The sequence below is a fragment of the Ursus americanus genome, chromosome 1, assembly GCF_024610735.1.
Source record: "Ursus americanus isolate L20-20 chromosome 1, mUrsAme1.1.p, whole genome shotgun sequence".
Lineage (NCBI taxonomy): Eukaryota > Metazoa > Chordata > Mammalia > Carnivora > Ursidae > Ursus > Ursus americanus.
The window spans coordinates 95,060,376-95,076,295 of NC_142127.1; the positions used below are offsets into that span (position 1 = coordinate 95,060,376).

The following is a 15,920-nucleotide window of genomic DNA, read 5'->3' on the forward strand; positions in this document are numbered from 1 at the left end:
AGTCTGTTTGAGCTGCTATATAACATACCACAGACTGAGTAGCTTATAAATAATAGAAATGTATTTTTCACAGCTTTCAAGGCTAAAAGTCCAAGATCGGGGACCAGCATGCTCATGTTCTGGTTGGGTTCCTGGTCTTCACATGGTGGAAGAGGCTAGGGAGTTCTGTTGGATTTCTTTCATAAGAAAATTAATCCCATTCTCAAGGGCTCCGCACTCATGAACTAATCACCTCCCAAGACCCCACCTTCTAACTCCATAACACTAAGTGTTAAGATTCCAACACATGAATTTGGAGGAGGCGGGGGGAGATGCAAACATTCAGACCATAGCAGTGTGTGAAACCAGAATTCTGTCTTGCTTGTTTTTAATGAGAAACATATGCATAATATTTTGGAACACAAAATTATTAAGAAGTTTCTTAAAGAAACTGAAGTTAGGAAAAGAAGGACTCCTGAAAATCATATATAAGGGCTTCAGGCTCTACGAGCATGCAGAGTCCGTACCCACAACAGAGATGTCATGCAGGACCGGATACCCATGGCACTGCTGTGGGTGCCACCATGTTTTGCTCTATGAGTCTCCTGATTTGATATTCCCCGGCTGGCAAGATCCCCTGTGGTTGTTCTTCCTTCGATATATCAATGCCTTCACTCTGACTTCGATCCAGTCTTTTTCACCAGAAAGTGTGTAATCTCTTTTTATATCGCTTCTTTGAATCATCCTGTGGTGATTTTATAATACTCAGAATGCAATCTTATTTCCTTAATTTTTCTCTTCTGGAAAGATGTTTTCTGTTTCCTCAGGGTGCACACTGTACCCTAGTTCTATGAAAATAACAATAGCATTTTCTATGAGATATCTACACAAACAGGAAATTATTTTTGGTATTTCTTTCAGTTATCTATTGCTGTGCAATAAACCAACCCGGAATGCTATGGCTTAAAACAGCAACAATTTATTACTTCTTATTATTCCGTGAGTTGACTTGGCTTGTATGAGTAATTCTTCTACCCTGTATGATATTGCTTGGGGTCTCTCATTGCGCTGCATTCAGCTGGCAGTTGGGATGGATTGGAAGGTCCATGAAGGTTTCACTCACATGTCTGAGCTTACTTCTTCTCCACGTGGCCTTTTCACATCACTCAGTTGAATTTCTTCACAGCAGCATGTTGGTCTAAGAGTTCTCATATGGCAACAGGCTTTTAAGGTAGAGGAAGTGAAAGCTGTCAGTTCTCTCAAGTCCAAGATTCAAATGACCACTTCTGCCACAGTCTTGTGGTCAGGATAAGTCACAAGGCCAGCCCTGATTTGAGGAGAGGTAGATAGACTCTAACTGTTGATAAGTAGAAAGCACATGAGGTGGGAAGGGATTGAAGACAGCTATCTTTGAAGACTGTCTACTACAATTTGCCTTTCAGCTACAATATTCCCAGTAAGCAAAATGCTCTCACCCTCTTTCCCAAATGTTTTCTTGCATTACAACATCAGCTTGAAAACTCGGATTTCATCGTTTGAATCATGCCCATGTGCCATGAGGCTCTTTGAGTGCATTTCCTCATACGCAAAGTTCTTCAAGCTAAAAATGCAATTTATTTGTGCTACAAAACCTGACGTAGACTGGCCACCATCTATTGGCAGAGCTCTGGATTGACCTTTGCCCTCAGGGCCATTTTTCACCCTGAAAACCTTTTACGGATCAGAGAAGGCTTCATGGCAGGTCCTGTGTGGAACAATTTCCTTTCACTTTTGCTTGAGAACGGAACACTTCCTTCCTTAGTGTCTCTCTTTCTCATGCAGCCCTCTACTGTACAAGGCTAAACAAGCCAGCTGACACTTGCACATCCTTCCAGAACTCTGCTTAGTCAGGTCCACAAATTCATTAGGTACGTTTTATATTATCTACATTACCACAGGCAACAGTCTTGCCAACTTTCCACCAATCTATAACACAGCTCTCCTTTTTTATGCCTCCAATAGCAATTTGCTCACCGACTTTTCAGTCTCCCCCTGTCCTTCAGGCCTCTGCCACCACCCCGAAGCCATTGCACAAGCTTCAGATTTTTTGTTAAGGTAGCACCATAATTTTGGTACCATTTCAGGTATGTACACATGCACAAAAAACTATCCCTGAGTCATATTTCCTCATAATTCTGTGGGTCAGGAATTCAGTAGATACTGTGGGGATAACTTGTCACTGATTCAAAGTGTCTGCTGTCTTACCAGAGATGGTTCAGAGAGCTTAAGGGGTCACCGGAACAGACTGACTGGAGTGGTATGGCCAGGGTTTCATTTTCATTATTGATTGATTTTCTTGGTTCTTTTCCCCTTGGCTGGCTTGGGCTTCCTCACTGTATGGTAATCTCAGAGTAGTTTGACTTCTTTCATGGTGCCCAACTTCTTTTGGGAGAAGGTGAAAGCTGCCATATTCAAGGAGAGAAGAAATCCTCTACCTTTCGAAGGTTGGAAAAGTCTGCACATACTGGAAGGGAAAGAATTGATGGAGCCCTTCCTGAAGGCCATCAACCAGAAAGTGTCTGCTTTAGGACTGTTCAAACATCCTTCATGATAACCTCTATGAGATATGAGAGCCTTAGGAAATATCTGTATACTTATAAGTAAATATTGTTTCAAGAAACAACTTTTACTCTTTTCACATGAAATGTACTCGTATTTTCTCATCTGTTTTAATTCATTTCTTTCAAAATATTGGTTACAAATTTTATTTTATAATTGATGGTTGAAATGAATAATTTTAAAAAAGATAGTTATGATTAAAGTCCCTTATTATCTATGGCGAAAGTGAGTATAAACAATAATGCACTTCAAAGTAATTTGCCCAAGTTATGCAGCTTACCCGAAGCAAAGATGTGATTAGAATCACATCTTCTAGCTTAAGCCAAGACTCTAAGTCCCATTCAACTTTAAAACCATGCTGTTGAGCCAGTTCCATGTCTTATATCCTTTGTTTCCATCCAAACTTTGATCTGAGTTGTCAACTTTCCAGAACAATAACACAGGTCCTACAACTCCAAATCTGATCCTTTTTTGCACATAATCATACTTTCTTGGTCCTACTGTAAACAGACCAAGGGCATTTGCAGCTCTATCCCTTTACAAACACCTTAATTTAAAAAAATAAAATCAACAAGAAGAATTTTCTGGATGGAATTGCAAAGCTTGTGACTGTGAAAATAAAAATATCCCTCAAACCCTTGGAATTGTGAGTTGTGAGAGAGAGTTATTGTGAGCACAGTTCTGCCAAAAGTGGGAAATGTGTCTCTCACCTTCCAGAATCAGCCAGTTTTAGGACCACACAGTGTGGACACTACTTCTCTCAACTGGACTCCTGTTTCCCATTTGAATTACCTGTTTAATATATCTCTCTAACTACAGAGCTCCAGAGGTATGATGCCAACATTATAGCATGGGCTCAGAAGACCTTTTATTTTTATTTTTTTAAAAATTTTTATTTCTGAGGAGACCTTTTGAAATGGTACTCTATGCCATATACAAAATACTAAATTGCAGAACTTCCCCCTATTGTTTTCCTTTGTCTTAAAAGGTATAAAAAATTGAAATGATGAGATTTCATTTTTTCATGTAGTTGTTGAGGAATTTATGTTTCTTCATCAGTAATGAACAGCATTTGGGCTGGATAATTTCTTTCTTTTTTTAAAGATTTATTTATTTGAGAGAGAGAGAGAGCGTGCACACTGTGGGGGAGGGGAGAGGGAGAGGGAGAGAGAGAAGAATCTTAAGAATCTTGAGCAGGTTCCACACTCAGCTCAGAGAACCACATGGGGCTCCATCTAACAACCCTGAGATAAAAACCTGAGCCAAAATCAAGAGGTGGACACGTAAACGACTGAGCCACCTAGGCACCCCTGGGCTGGATAATTTCTAAGAGCCCTTCAAATTCTGAGATTCTGTGACCAGAGAAACAGGAAAGTATTGACCTGTGCTGTGTCACGTCTTTCCACTTCTTGGGTCCAGAACATCAACAGATACTAAAGCATGGTTTTACATTATACCTTTTTTTTTTAATAAGGAAAAATTATTTCAGAAGGATAGGTTGACAAAGGACATGGTGAACTTCCAAAATTAATTGTAAAAGACAGATCATCTGGGCATGACTGAAAGCCATGCATAACCTTTGTGCTCAGATATTTCATTTCAAAAATGTCACTTTCTGCTTATTCAATGCTACTGTCATTATGCTATTTTAAGCATTAAAATGTGTGTTCTGGAGCTGAAGAGGAATTATTGCCTCTATCTTTGGGCTTATTAGAAATAAGTTAAAATTCATTCAAGAGCAATAAAAATCACCTTTTTTATTATGGTTGAATTTAGTTTAATGTTGAAATTTACAAGGAATTTTCATTGTCTTATTAGCAGTATTTCAGCATCTATGTCTATAGATCAAGACTGTTTCTAAGTATTCTCTAAAGAAATGACTGTTTAAAAATGATTTTTTTCCTTTAATTTTTAATTCTCTAGGGTGAGGTTAAAGTAGAATAAATTATGTGACAATGTTGTTTAAAATTTCAGGCTTTTCCTTATATGGGTAAACTTAAAAAAAAAAGCATACATGACAGTTGAAACAAATTTTTATTGCTCCATGAATTATTTACTCAATTGCAAGGGGGATATGAAATGGGAAGCAGATATTGTCTGGAAAAAAGTCTCCTGATATTGAAGGAATGAATCTGTTTATTCATCCCAATCATCTGTAATTTACTTAACTCTTTACTATCTAAATAATCCTCAATACTCTTTTCAAATTTGGATCAATACAAAGAAAGAGGACCGGGAAACAAAATGTGCTTGCACTATATGAATCTGCCTGCCTTGGGCTCTTTTCGTCACACAGGGAAAGGGAGGGGTTAGCTTGCCCAGATGATGAAGTATTCCTTGGGCAAGGCTGGCTGGGGAACCCCTTCAGCTGGTGGACAGTAAAACAAAGTGGAACAGGGAGTTAGTATGCCAAAGCAAACAACAACAACAAACAAAATGCATCCAGAAAATGGGTCGGAATCAAAAGCACAAATCAGAGATTAGAGAGTCAGACCAAGAACAACCAGAATTACAAGCTGTTGGGTGGAATGGTGTCCCTGGGTGGGTACCTGGGAGGAGCATTTCTATATTTAGGTGTAATTGCTCTTTGTGACATGGTTCCAGGGAATAAGGAGATATAGGGCAGGGGCAGGTGAAACTTAAATTGAAAAGACTGGGAAAGAGCTGTATTAATTTTTAAAATAACAAAGCTATTTCAAGTATTTGAATGCCAGAGGATGGAATTAAAGTGGGTGCTTATCATTTAGCTGTAGAGCGTCTTTATGCAGGGCTCAATAAATACACGGTTATCTAAGTCAGTTCAGGCTTCCATAACAAAATACCGTAGACTGGGTGGCTTAAATGACAGACATTTATTTGCTGTCAGTTCTTGAGGCCAGAAGTCCGAGATCAAGGTGCTATCTTGCATAGTTGGTTTCTGCAGAGTTGGTTTCTGGTGAGAACTCTCTTCCAGACTTGTAGATGTCTGCCTTCTCACTATATCCTCACATGATGGTCCTAATCCCACCCACTATGAGGAGCCAACCCTCATGACCTCATCCAAGCCTAATTACCTCCCAAAGGCACCATCCCCAGATAGCTCCAATAACATTGGAGGTTAGTGCTTCAACATATCAATGTGGTAGAAATGCAGTTCAGTCCATAGCAGTGGTGAATTTTGATTATCTAAGAGCCACCATAAGAGTCACATATTGTCTTCCCCTTGTCAGACAATATCATGCTTGGTTTGGCATTGAAGTTGTCCTCACAATACAAATGGATTGTCTAAATTCCTTCCTTATGAATAGTTGCTCTACTTATTTCTGTGTTGTGTTCTAGAATAGAACCTTTTCTTTCTTCAATCATTTCATAGATATGAAGTATCTTTATTTAATTTTTTTTCTGTTCCTTTTGGCAAAGAAAATGAGTGTCATTTGCTCACATTTTGAGTGCAACCCAAGCATTGGTCTTGCCCATTCCAAAGGCCACCTTCTAACCTATGTGGGAAGAGGGACACTGGTTCCAAGGTTGTTCACAAGGCTACTGCTTCCCTGAGTATCATTTCACAACTAGCTCTACCATCGACCCCTCACTGCCTGGGACTCCTGGGTTATGGTCTTCCCTTGGTGCCGTGCTGCTACCTGTGCTTGGGCTCAGATGCTTGAATTCTGCCTGTCCTGTTATTTCTTTCTATACAACTACCCAAGTCTAGGTGCGGACATCAGACTTTAGTGGAGGGTCAAAGAAAACAGAAGTGCATTAAAATTTAGAAAGGATAAAAATGCTAATCTTATTCCAAGTAGGACTGCTCCTATATAATGAAGTTATCATCTCATGGACACACTAATTCCTAGCTTTAGGTTAACCCTCCATTCACAGAGCACCTCACTATTCAGATATCTCTCTTCTAAGGATTCCCATAACCCCATACCATTCAATCTCTAGAACCCAGTAATCAGTGGCAAACATTTTCCCAGCATTTGAGTTACTTAGCCTAGAATGAGACCATAAGGTGGAAGATGGCAGGGAATAAGCTTTAGAAGAATAGTCTGAATAGGCTTTTGTTCTTTTAGGACCTGACTCAATGTTCCCCCAGTACTAAGCCAACTTTATTCAGTGATGTATAACTGTACTTTATACGTCAGGCTCAGATTTTTGTATATAATCTGATGAGTTATTTAATTCATGAAAATTAACATACACAGTAGATTTTAAAACCAGTAAAATTTAAGACCGGTGGGAGGTACAGAGAGGAGATATTGGCCACTTTGGTTCCCTCCTAAAGAACTGTCTGGGTGATTTTTGCCCCATTATGTCTCCAGGCTTTTCACTTTTGGCCTCAAAGACTCCACTGCTATAACCCCCTGGAGAGCAACATCTAGTTTTTCCTGATAGGAGTTAAAGGGAAAAGTCTAGATTACATTAAGAAACTTCCTTCAAAAAGATATTTGATTGTAGTGAGTAAAAACGTCATCACGGGCACAATAGAACAGAATATTTGAAAGCAGGAATGACCTAGAAAAGTGAGCGACATAGCCACTTCTCTAGAATATATGATGGGTTTCCTTTCTCTGTAGTCATGATTTATGTGTAGAGCAGCAGACTAATCTTTAAGCCCTTGCTTCTCCTTTAGTAAGTTTTAGAAATCTCCCGTGTCATAGTATGCTAACTGAAAAAACAAAGATGACTTCAGGTGTTTCCTGATTTGTGCCTTGAGGCTCCGCCTCCTTTAAGGCTATAAATTATAGAGAAGCTTGTTATTTTCTCAGTAGTTTTACACCAATAAGCTATACTGTCACCTTACATTATATGCTACCATTTACCACAAGTAACTGCATTCTGCCACATTGCATAATAACGATAATCGTTGTAATCATATATCAACACAATGAGATAATGAGTTAATAACAAGGTGCCACTACCTTCCCTGCATGCTGAATAATTGATTTCAGTCACTGACATGTTGCCAGCCTGTTCCACCCTACTGGATGGTGTCAGAGTTTATGTTTCATTTCTAGGGGTGCTTCCTTCCAGCAGGCTGTTGAACACACTAGGGAATATACCTGTTGTGAGTTTCCAAAAGTTAATCTTGAAGCTTATACAACATTCTGTGGATTATTTTCTTGTAAGCCGCTTGAGGGGGTTCTGATGTGTCATTGCAACACACCTAATAAATTCATTCCAAGATAGCATTTGGGATATCGTAAGAGATCTCATGAACAAAAACAGACAAATACACCATAATCAACAATACCTGGAGATTTAGAGATTAACTTGTCTAGCCTCATAAGATCTTCACATCAATTTCCCCTAAAGTATCAGACCCATCTGTATAGAAGTTATTTATCTGAACCAAGGCAGAGATTAAGTCTAGCAGGCTGGGCATTTTTATCCTAAATGAAAGCAAGAGGTGATCATAGGCAATACCCACATCATTGAAAAGGTTCAAATCCCACGGTATTTTTGTGACCATTTGTGCTAACAGAAACTTGATATTTTCCCCCCCTGAGTTTCTCACTTAATTCTTGGAGGTTAATCTTTATGAAATTTAGGATTGTTTTTACGGAACATGTTTCATCGGAAGGCTTCTGTTCAGAAGTTTTAAGGCAGAGGGACGAATAGTCCTGGTTAATGCATTTATCAGTGTCGGGTTATTAATACTAGTTTGGAGATAAAGGCTACCATTGTTCTGTCATCAGGTTTTCCTACATATGGAAAGTATTTGACTTTGTTTGATTTTTAAGTTAAGCCTCAAACTAGAGACAAAGCAGATTACCACCCCCTCCCCTGCCCCCATCAGAAGTTCGTAGCGATACACCCAAGTGCAAGTCCTATTTGAAGGCTTTCCTATTGTACTCATCTATTTTACTTTTCTGTTTCTCTCTTTTCTCTTTCGTAGTGTCTGCCAAACCCAGACCCCACAGTGATGAATATTCAAAGAAGATCCCTCCTCCCAAACCCAAACGGAACCCGAACACTCAGCTGAGCACATCTTTCGATGAAACATACATCAAGAAGCAAGGGCCGCGGAGGACGTCGCTCCCGCGGGACCCCTCTCTGTCCCAGGTCAGCAGCCCGGCGGGGGACCCCGAGGAGGAGGAGCCCGTGTACATCGAGATGGTGGGCAACATTCTCAGAGACTTCAGGAAGGAGGATGATGACCAGAGCGAGGCCGTCTACGAGGAGATGAAATACCCCATCTTTGACGACTTGGGCCAAGATTCCAAATATGACCTTGACCATCACAGTTGCTCTTCGCAGTGTGCTACTCCCACGGTGCCTGACTCGGACGTCGCCAAGTCCTCAGTGCCATGTACTCCAAAGGGTTTGCTTTGTGACATCCCCCCGCCCTTCCCCAACCTGCTTTCTCACCGACCCCCGCTGCTGGTGTTCCCCCCCGCGCCAGTGCAGTGCTCCCCCAATTCTGACGAGTCTCCGCTCACCCCGCTGGAGGTCACCAAGCTGCCCGTGTTGGAAAACGTGTCTTACATGAAGCAGCAGGCCGGCGCGTCGCCGTCCTCACTGCCCTCTCACGCCTCCAGCCACCCCAAGCTGGACAAAGAGCAGGCCGCAGCCCTGGGCCCCGCCACCGCCGCCGCCGCCTCCGCGCTGTCCTCGTCCCCGCCCCCGCCGTCCACCCTGTACCGCACGCAGTCCCCCCACGGCTACCCGAAGAGCCACTCGGCCTCCCCGTCGCCGGTCAGCATGGGGAGGTCCCTGACCCCGCTCAGCCTCAAGCGGCCCCCGCCCTACGACGCCGTGCATTCGGGCAGCCTCTCCAGGAGCTCTCCATCAGTGCCTCATTCGACCGGCAGGCCGGTGTCGCAGGATGGGGCCAAGATGGTCAACGCCTCGGTGAACACCTACGGCCCGGCTCCGGGTGCCTCCCGGTCCAGGACCCCCACGAGTCCCTTGGAAGAACTAACCAGCCTCTTTACCTCTGGACGAAGCCTGCTGAGGAAGTCGTCCAGCGGCCGCCGTTCTAAAGACCCCGCAGAGAGTAAGTGCTCAGAGTCTATGGGATCTGGGTTTCCGACTTAAAAATAAAGTGAAGCCCGGGGTGTGCAGATGAAGACAGAGTGCAGGGCCTTTAGTTCTTTGAGTTGAAATATCAAAGTGGGTTATTTCACTTTGCCACGAGGAAGGATAGTGCATTCTGAAAGAACTCATTGGCCTAGTGTAACATACGCTCTTGAAAGGAAGAATGACTTTTTAAACAGTGAAGTGTAAAATCTGAATTGTTACAGTGGCTCTAAGAAGTCTCACAAAGTAAACAGATTACTGTGGAATTTTTTAGGTAAATAACTTGATTTTTTGAGACAAAGTATATAAACATAATAATAAATGTTAACATTCATCTTTATCTTATATTAAAAACCTGCTTGAGCAACTCTGTATTACAAAGCTTTTGCTGGAAAGATAGAAATTTGGATAGAATTTAGTATTTTTTTAACATGGTGAGTGATTCTCCCTGCATACTTCATGGGGTTATTATGTTCTCACATTCACCCTAAACTAGAAAAGGCTCCTTGCTTTCCTTTTAACATCTATGGTAATTAGCATCTTATTCCTATGGTACTCTTCCTAGATCCACTGAAACATAAATTACAGAAAAATCACTAAGGGATAAATAGGTGATGCACCTTACATTTACCATAGAACTTCGAAGACCAGGAAATGTCTTTATCTGAATGACTAAATCCTCTTGTGAACCCCAGATCACTCCATATGTATACAGTAAAGTCAAAACAGATCCCAGTTTTCTGTGTCCATTGCATTAAAGTAGACTGCTTTCCCTTACTTAAAAATGCAGTAATTAATCATTTTCATCTCAGGTTATCCCAACACAGGATTTTACTTATCCACTTACCCAATCACACTGAGTTCCTTCCTTAGAGGAAAAAAAAAATCAGTACCTCTGATGATAAAGATGGTGATGGCACTTTTTTTTTTTTAAGGTTTATTTACTTATTTAATAGAGAGAGAAAAAGTGCGGGGAGGGGCAGAGGGAGAGAATCATTCAAGCAGACTCCCGACTGAGTGTGGAGCCCAAGGGGGGCTCAGTCTCTGGACTCGGGTCATGAACTGAGCCAAAACCAAGAGTCAGATGCTTAACTGACTGGACCACCCAGGAGCCTCAGTGGCGATGGCACTCCTTAAATAATTAATATTCATTCATGTTAGAAGCCACATATCCTGCCTGTTTTGCTTGTTTACCCAGAAAGATTTATGAAACTATTACTGCTTAAATAACCCTTGCCCAAAATATTTCATTTACCAGACTGAAAGGCAAAAAAATTCTAATCTGTTAGACATGTCTGAAGTAAAATACATAGGTATGTGCGTACATTAAATTATTTTTAAATTGAATTAAAACTTAGGAACAATCTGTTTCTAAAATGGCAGTTCTCAGGGGCGCCTGGGTGGCTCAGTCGGTAAAGCATCTGTCTGCCTTTGGCACAGGCCATGATCCCAGGGTCCTGGGATCGAGTGCTGCATCGGGCTCCCTGCTCAGCAAAGAGCCTGCTTCTCCCTCTTTCTCTGCCTGCCGCTCTGCCTACTTGTGCTCTCTCTTGTGTCAAATAAATAAATAAAATCTTATAAAGTAAAATAAAATAAAATAAAATAAAATAAAATAAAATAAAATAAAAAATAAAATAAAATAGTGGTTCTCAGCTAGGGCAGTTTGGCCTCCAGGGAGTTTTGGCAATGTCTGGAGACATTTTTAGTTGTCACAACTGGGGGTAGTGACATCGAGTGGATACAGGCCAGAGTACTCCTTAAAAGCTGATAAAAAAAAAAAAAAAAAAAAAAAAAGATAATCTGGCCCACAATGTCCATACTGGCCAGTTTGGTGAACCCTGACCTAACTAATTTATTAAAGTTTCAAGTTTCCTCTAGATGATTGATTTAGTTTAAGCACAGATCAATTAAGGTGTTTGGAATAAATTGGAGAAAAAAAATGAAAGAATAAGATTTTGCCTTCCAAATATGTAATGGTGAGTGTGAAATTAATGGGTGTTTCAGCCTAGATTTGGTGAAATTATTGGCTTTTCTCCCTACCTACCAGTTTCTTTGGAAGATCCTTAACAGCTCCAGCTGGCAGCTATACCAATTAGCCAGAAAAAGTATATGTAAAAGAAATGATTAACTAATGAAGTTATTTCAAGAAAAATCCATCTGTTAGAATTTGTCTATGTGCTATATGTCACAGACTTCTCCATTCGAGTCCAAAATGAGCTTTGTGTGCTTCTAAAACAAAGCTTACACATGGAAAAGTGATCCAGGCTCTTTATAGCTTTTAGGGATCTGAGGATTGAATTCCTTCTTGTGTGCTGTTAATCATGTATGAACTCTTCAGAGAAAGGGCATGGCTTGAGTTCCATTAACTTCAGTATTTTACTTTACATAAACGGAAAGGCAGAGAAATGCAGATAGTGCAAAGAATAATTTCATGTTATTTACTTTTGACTCCAGAAGAAAATGCTAAAAAAAAAAAATCATAGTGGTGGGGTGCCTGGGTGGCTCAGTTGGTTAAGCATCTGCCTTTGGCTCAGGTCACGATCTCAGGGTCCTGGGATCAAACCTGCATCAGGCTTCCTGCTCAGTGGGGAGTCTGCTTCTCCCTCTCCCTCTGCCCCACCCGCTTCCCCCTGCTTGTGCTCTCCCTCACTCTCTCTGTCAAATAAATAAATAAAATTAAAAAAAAAAAGCACAGTGGCTCTCAGGATCTTTCTGTAATTCAAAAAGTAGATCCAAACTTGTTGGTAATTGGGAGCTAACCTATAATCACTGTTGCAGTATACTCAGTGATGCAACTCTCCCCTCTATGCTTGCCACGTAGAAATTACAGACACTGCTGATCATAAGGGCAGAATAAGTGATATGAAGTACTATCACATTCATGACTCCTAAACCTCAAGGTTTTTTTTTCTTTTTTCTTCTCTTTCCTTTCCTTTCCTTCTTTTCTTTCTTTCTCTCTCTCTTCCTTTCCTTCTTTCTTCTTTCTTTCTTTCTTTCTTTCTTTCTTTCTTTCTTTCTTTCTTTCTTTCTTCTTTCTTCTCTCTTTTTTACATTTCAAGAATAAAGTTAAGCCTGGTATTTCTATTCTCCATACCCTCTGGCTTAAACTGAAAGTGTCGTTTTGATAATTTCCTAATATTCAATTCAAAGCAAATGTAATAGTTCTGTTTTAATTAAAAAATCTATGTCAAGTAAAATATATGCCTTCAACTCTTATTTTAATAATCTAAAAAATCTAAAATTTTAATTTAATTTCATATCTTAAAAGCTTACAACTGTTGGCAGAGATTGAGGGATAGGAAAGAAATACAATAAGATGATAGTGGTAGACTATGAACCAATTTCATTTCACTGCATGATTTTCTAAACATGGCTTCACATTAAGTGTTCTAGGAAGTATTTTTTTTCCCTGATTGATGGGACATTGTCATGTTTCTTAGCTATAGATGAGGACACTTAATAATCTAACTATAATATACTTTATTTGCATTGGTTATTATTAATATTTCTTAATTTTGTGCAGAGAGAGTCTATGAGGCATGTAAGAAGTGATCCACTTGTATTTTATTGCTGTAAATTTTTGTCTACATGAGAAGTACGTGAAGTTCAAATATGTTTATAGTGAATTTGGAGTATTCACCATAATAGTATTTAGAATATTTTTCTCCTCAAATAAGAAATATTTTTAAAAGAGAGGTTTTGCCTATATTTAATATAAATGCATGAATATATGTTCCTATAAAAAAGTACAAGACACAATGAAGAATATAATTAAATTCTGTAATATACCTAGGGGGGGTATGAGATAGAAAAGGTATGTGTGGAGAAACGTTAATAGAAAATTTAAGGAAAAAATAGAAACATGAAGCAGTAAAGTGACTAATTCAGAAACTAAGACACCAAGGAAGATACAGAAGAAATGCACACACAGGTGGGATCAACAGGTAAGCCAATATGGACACCAACACATAAAGCACCTGCAAAGGTCCGCATAGAGCTCACAGAAGGACAAAGACAAGAGGGCCTAAAGTAAGAGCAAAGGAAAACACAGATGTAGGCCCCTCATCTTGTATTGTTATTAAAAAAATGGGAAGTTGGTATCGCCAAGGAGCTTCATTATACACAACAATATTCCACCTTAATGGAGATACAGTTTTCTACTGCTACATCTCATCCTTCAGCCTCTTAAAAATACTCCCATTTAAGATTTTTACATGTTATGTTGTATTTTTACAATTATAAGTGTAAGTGGGTCCTATTAGTTTGATGAAATAAACTTAGGAATCAGATGTAACCTTTGCCTTTCCATTTACTTTCTTAAAACACACACACACACACACACACACACACACTGACTCACACAGAAACAACAACCCAAAGGAAACATGCATACAAACCCAACCGAAAAATAAAAAATAAAAAAAAAAATAAAGCCCAAAAACCAAAAAACAACAAAAACCTATCTCCATGCCCCCTCCACCACACACACACACACACACACACACACACACACACACACTTCTCCTTTTGTAAGTTATTTGAGGTACAGTGATGCTAAAATATTGGGCATTGCTGGTGAAAAAACTGATTCAACTTACTAATTTCATTTAAAAAGAAATTTTCAATTAAAAAAAGAATGAGTTTGGAAGGAAATCTTTTAAAATGTATTTCCGTATTTATTTTTATCCCACTTTCAGGAAAAAAGGAAGGTTCTACTAACATCATGTAGCCATCTTTGTGATTCAGTCATTGCTGTGATCATCACAGTGTGCCTACTACGTGCTAGAGCGCTTGAAGTGTTTGTTCTGGGCACCTCAGTGGTGTGGTCGGTTAAGTATTCAGCTCAGGTCTTGATCTCAGGTCATGAGATTGAGCCCCGTGTCAAGCGTGCACAGTGTCTGCTTAAGATTCTCACTCCCTAGCCCTCTGCCTCTCCTGCTGCTGTTCTCTCAATCTCGCTCTCTCTCTCTCTCAAATAAATAAATAAATAAATAAATCTTTTTAAAAAAATTGTCTAGCAAGGTGACCGGAATAGGACATGCCTCTCACAGTGGCGACTATCATTGTCCTGGCCATTTATAATAACAGTGACACTGTGTTGATAGCTTAATTATTATGACACTGGGATGTCTTCAGGGGCTATTTGAGTTTGTAGCTCTGACTCGCCCTTTACTGCTGTATCATTTAAATTTATTTGAATTCTTTTGTCTGTTTCTTGTGGTTTTCCTGGCTCCCGTCTTTCTTTCAGGTAGTTTTATGGATGTGGATAGGCGCTCTTCCCTCCCCTGCCTCTCCTATTCTCCTTCAACTCTTCCCCTCAGTGCCTTATCACACCGTTAATCAGTTGTGGTCCAAGAAACAGATACATAACCTTGTCTGAGGAGCCTCTCATTCAGTTTAAGTGTGTGACCTGCAGGGTAGGGACTCTGTGACCCTTACCTTCAAAGGCTACTTTATTTAACCCACTTACTAAGTCTTGAATGAAGCTCTTGGATTCATAGATGAGATGGTAAGAATATCAACATCCCAAGAACTAAGTTGTCCTGGGAAACCCAAAATGAATGTTAGTTTATTTTCGGATCACCTACACATTTTGTTTGACCTGTTTAAAATATTTTTTCTGTAAAATAGAGCAAGCAGAGGGGCGCCTGGGTGGCGCAGTCGTTAAGCGTCTGCCTTCGGCGCAGGGCGTGATCCCAGCGTTCTGGGATGGAGCCCCACGTCAGGCTCCTCCACTGGGAGCCTGCTTCTTCCCCTCCCACTCCCCCTGCTTCTGTTCCCTCTCTCGCTGGCTGTCTCTGTCATGTCATGTAAAAAAATAAAATCTTTAAAAAAATAGAACAAGCAGAGTAATTCAGGACTTTATATCTCCTTCTTTTCATTCCTGTGAAAGCAGGGGCTTTTCAGAGTGGCTAGGGCTCAAGCAAATATTGAGAAGTCAATGGGAAGGGCAGACAGGAGAATCCACGAGTCTGGGTCTCTCACTTGCAGTGAGAATGGGTGTGCCCTCAGCCTGGGACTTGGGCCAGAACTTCTGGATTCATGGTGACTTGGAACCACCTGACCAGAGTTAGGAGCTGGATCTGTAACTTGTAGAAGTCTAGGATTCTTTAAAGGCATTTGGGACTTGAGCTTCCCTCAGAACAACCTGAAGAGTATCTCAGAGGATCCAGAAGGCCTGGAAAGACCAAAGCCTGTAGGTTTTGTTAAACATCTTAAATAAAGACATGACCCTTGTCAGTTGCCTCTCCTAGTGTTTGTTGGTTGCACCCCTCCCTCCACTCAGAGCCCCGCACCATGGCCTCAGGCTGCTTTCTGCATTAGCAAGGCTCCTTCCAGCT

At 40.4% G+C, this 15,920-nt stretch overlaps 1 protein-coding gene across 1 annotated transcript in view; it reads left to right on the top strand.

Annotated features, from left to right (window-relative positions):
- NYAP2 (neuronal tyrosine-phosphorylated phosphoinositide-3-kinase adaptor 2) overlaps window positions 1–15,920 on the top strand; it is a 144,838-nt gene that overhangs the window by 34,153 nt on the left and 94,765 nt on the right. Inside the window, exon 2 of the mRNA XM_045775326.2 lies at window positions 8,456–9,556. Within this exon, the coding sequence (XP_045631282.2) occupies window positions 8,456–9,556 (1,101 nt within the window). The remainder of the gene's footprint in view (window positions 1–8,455; window positions 9,557–15,920) is intronic.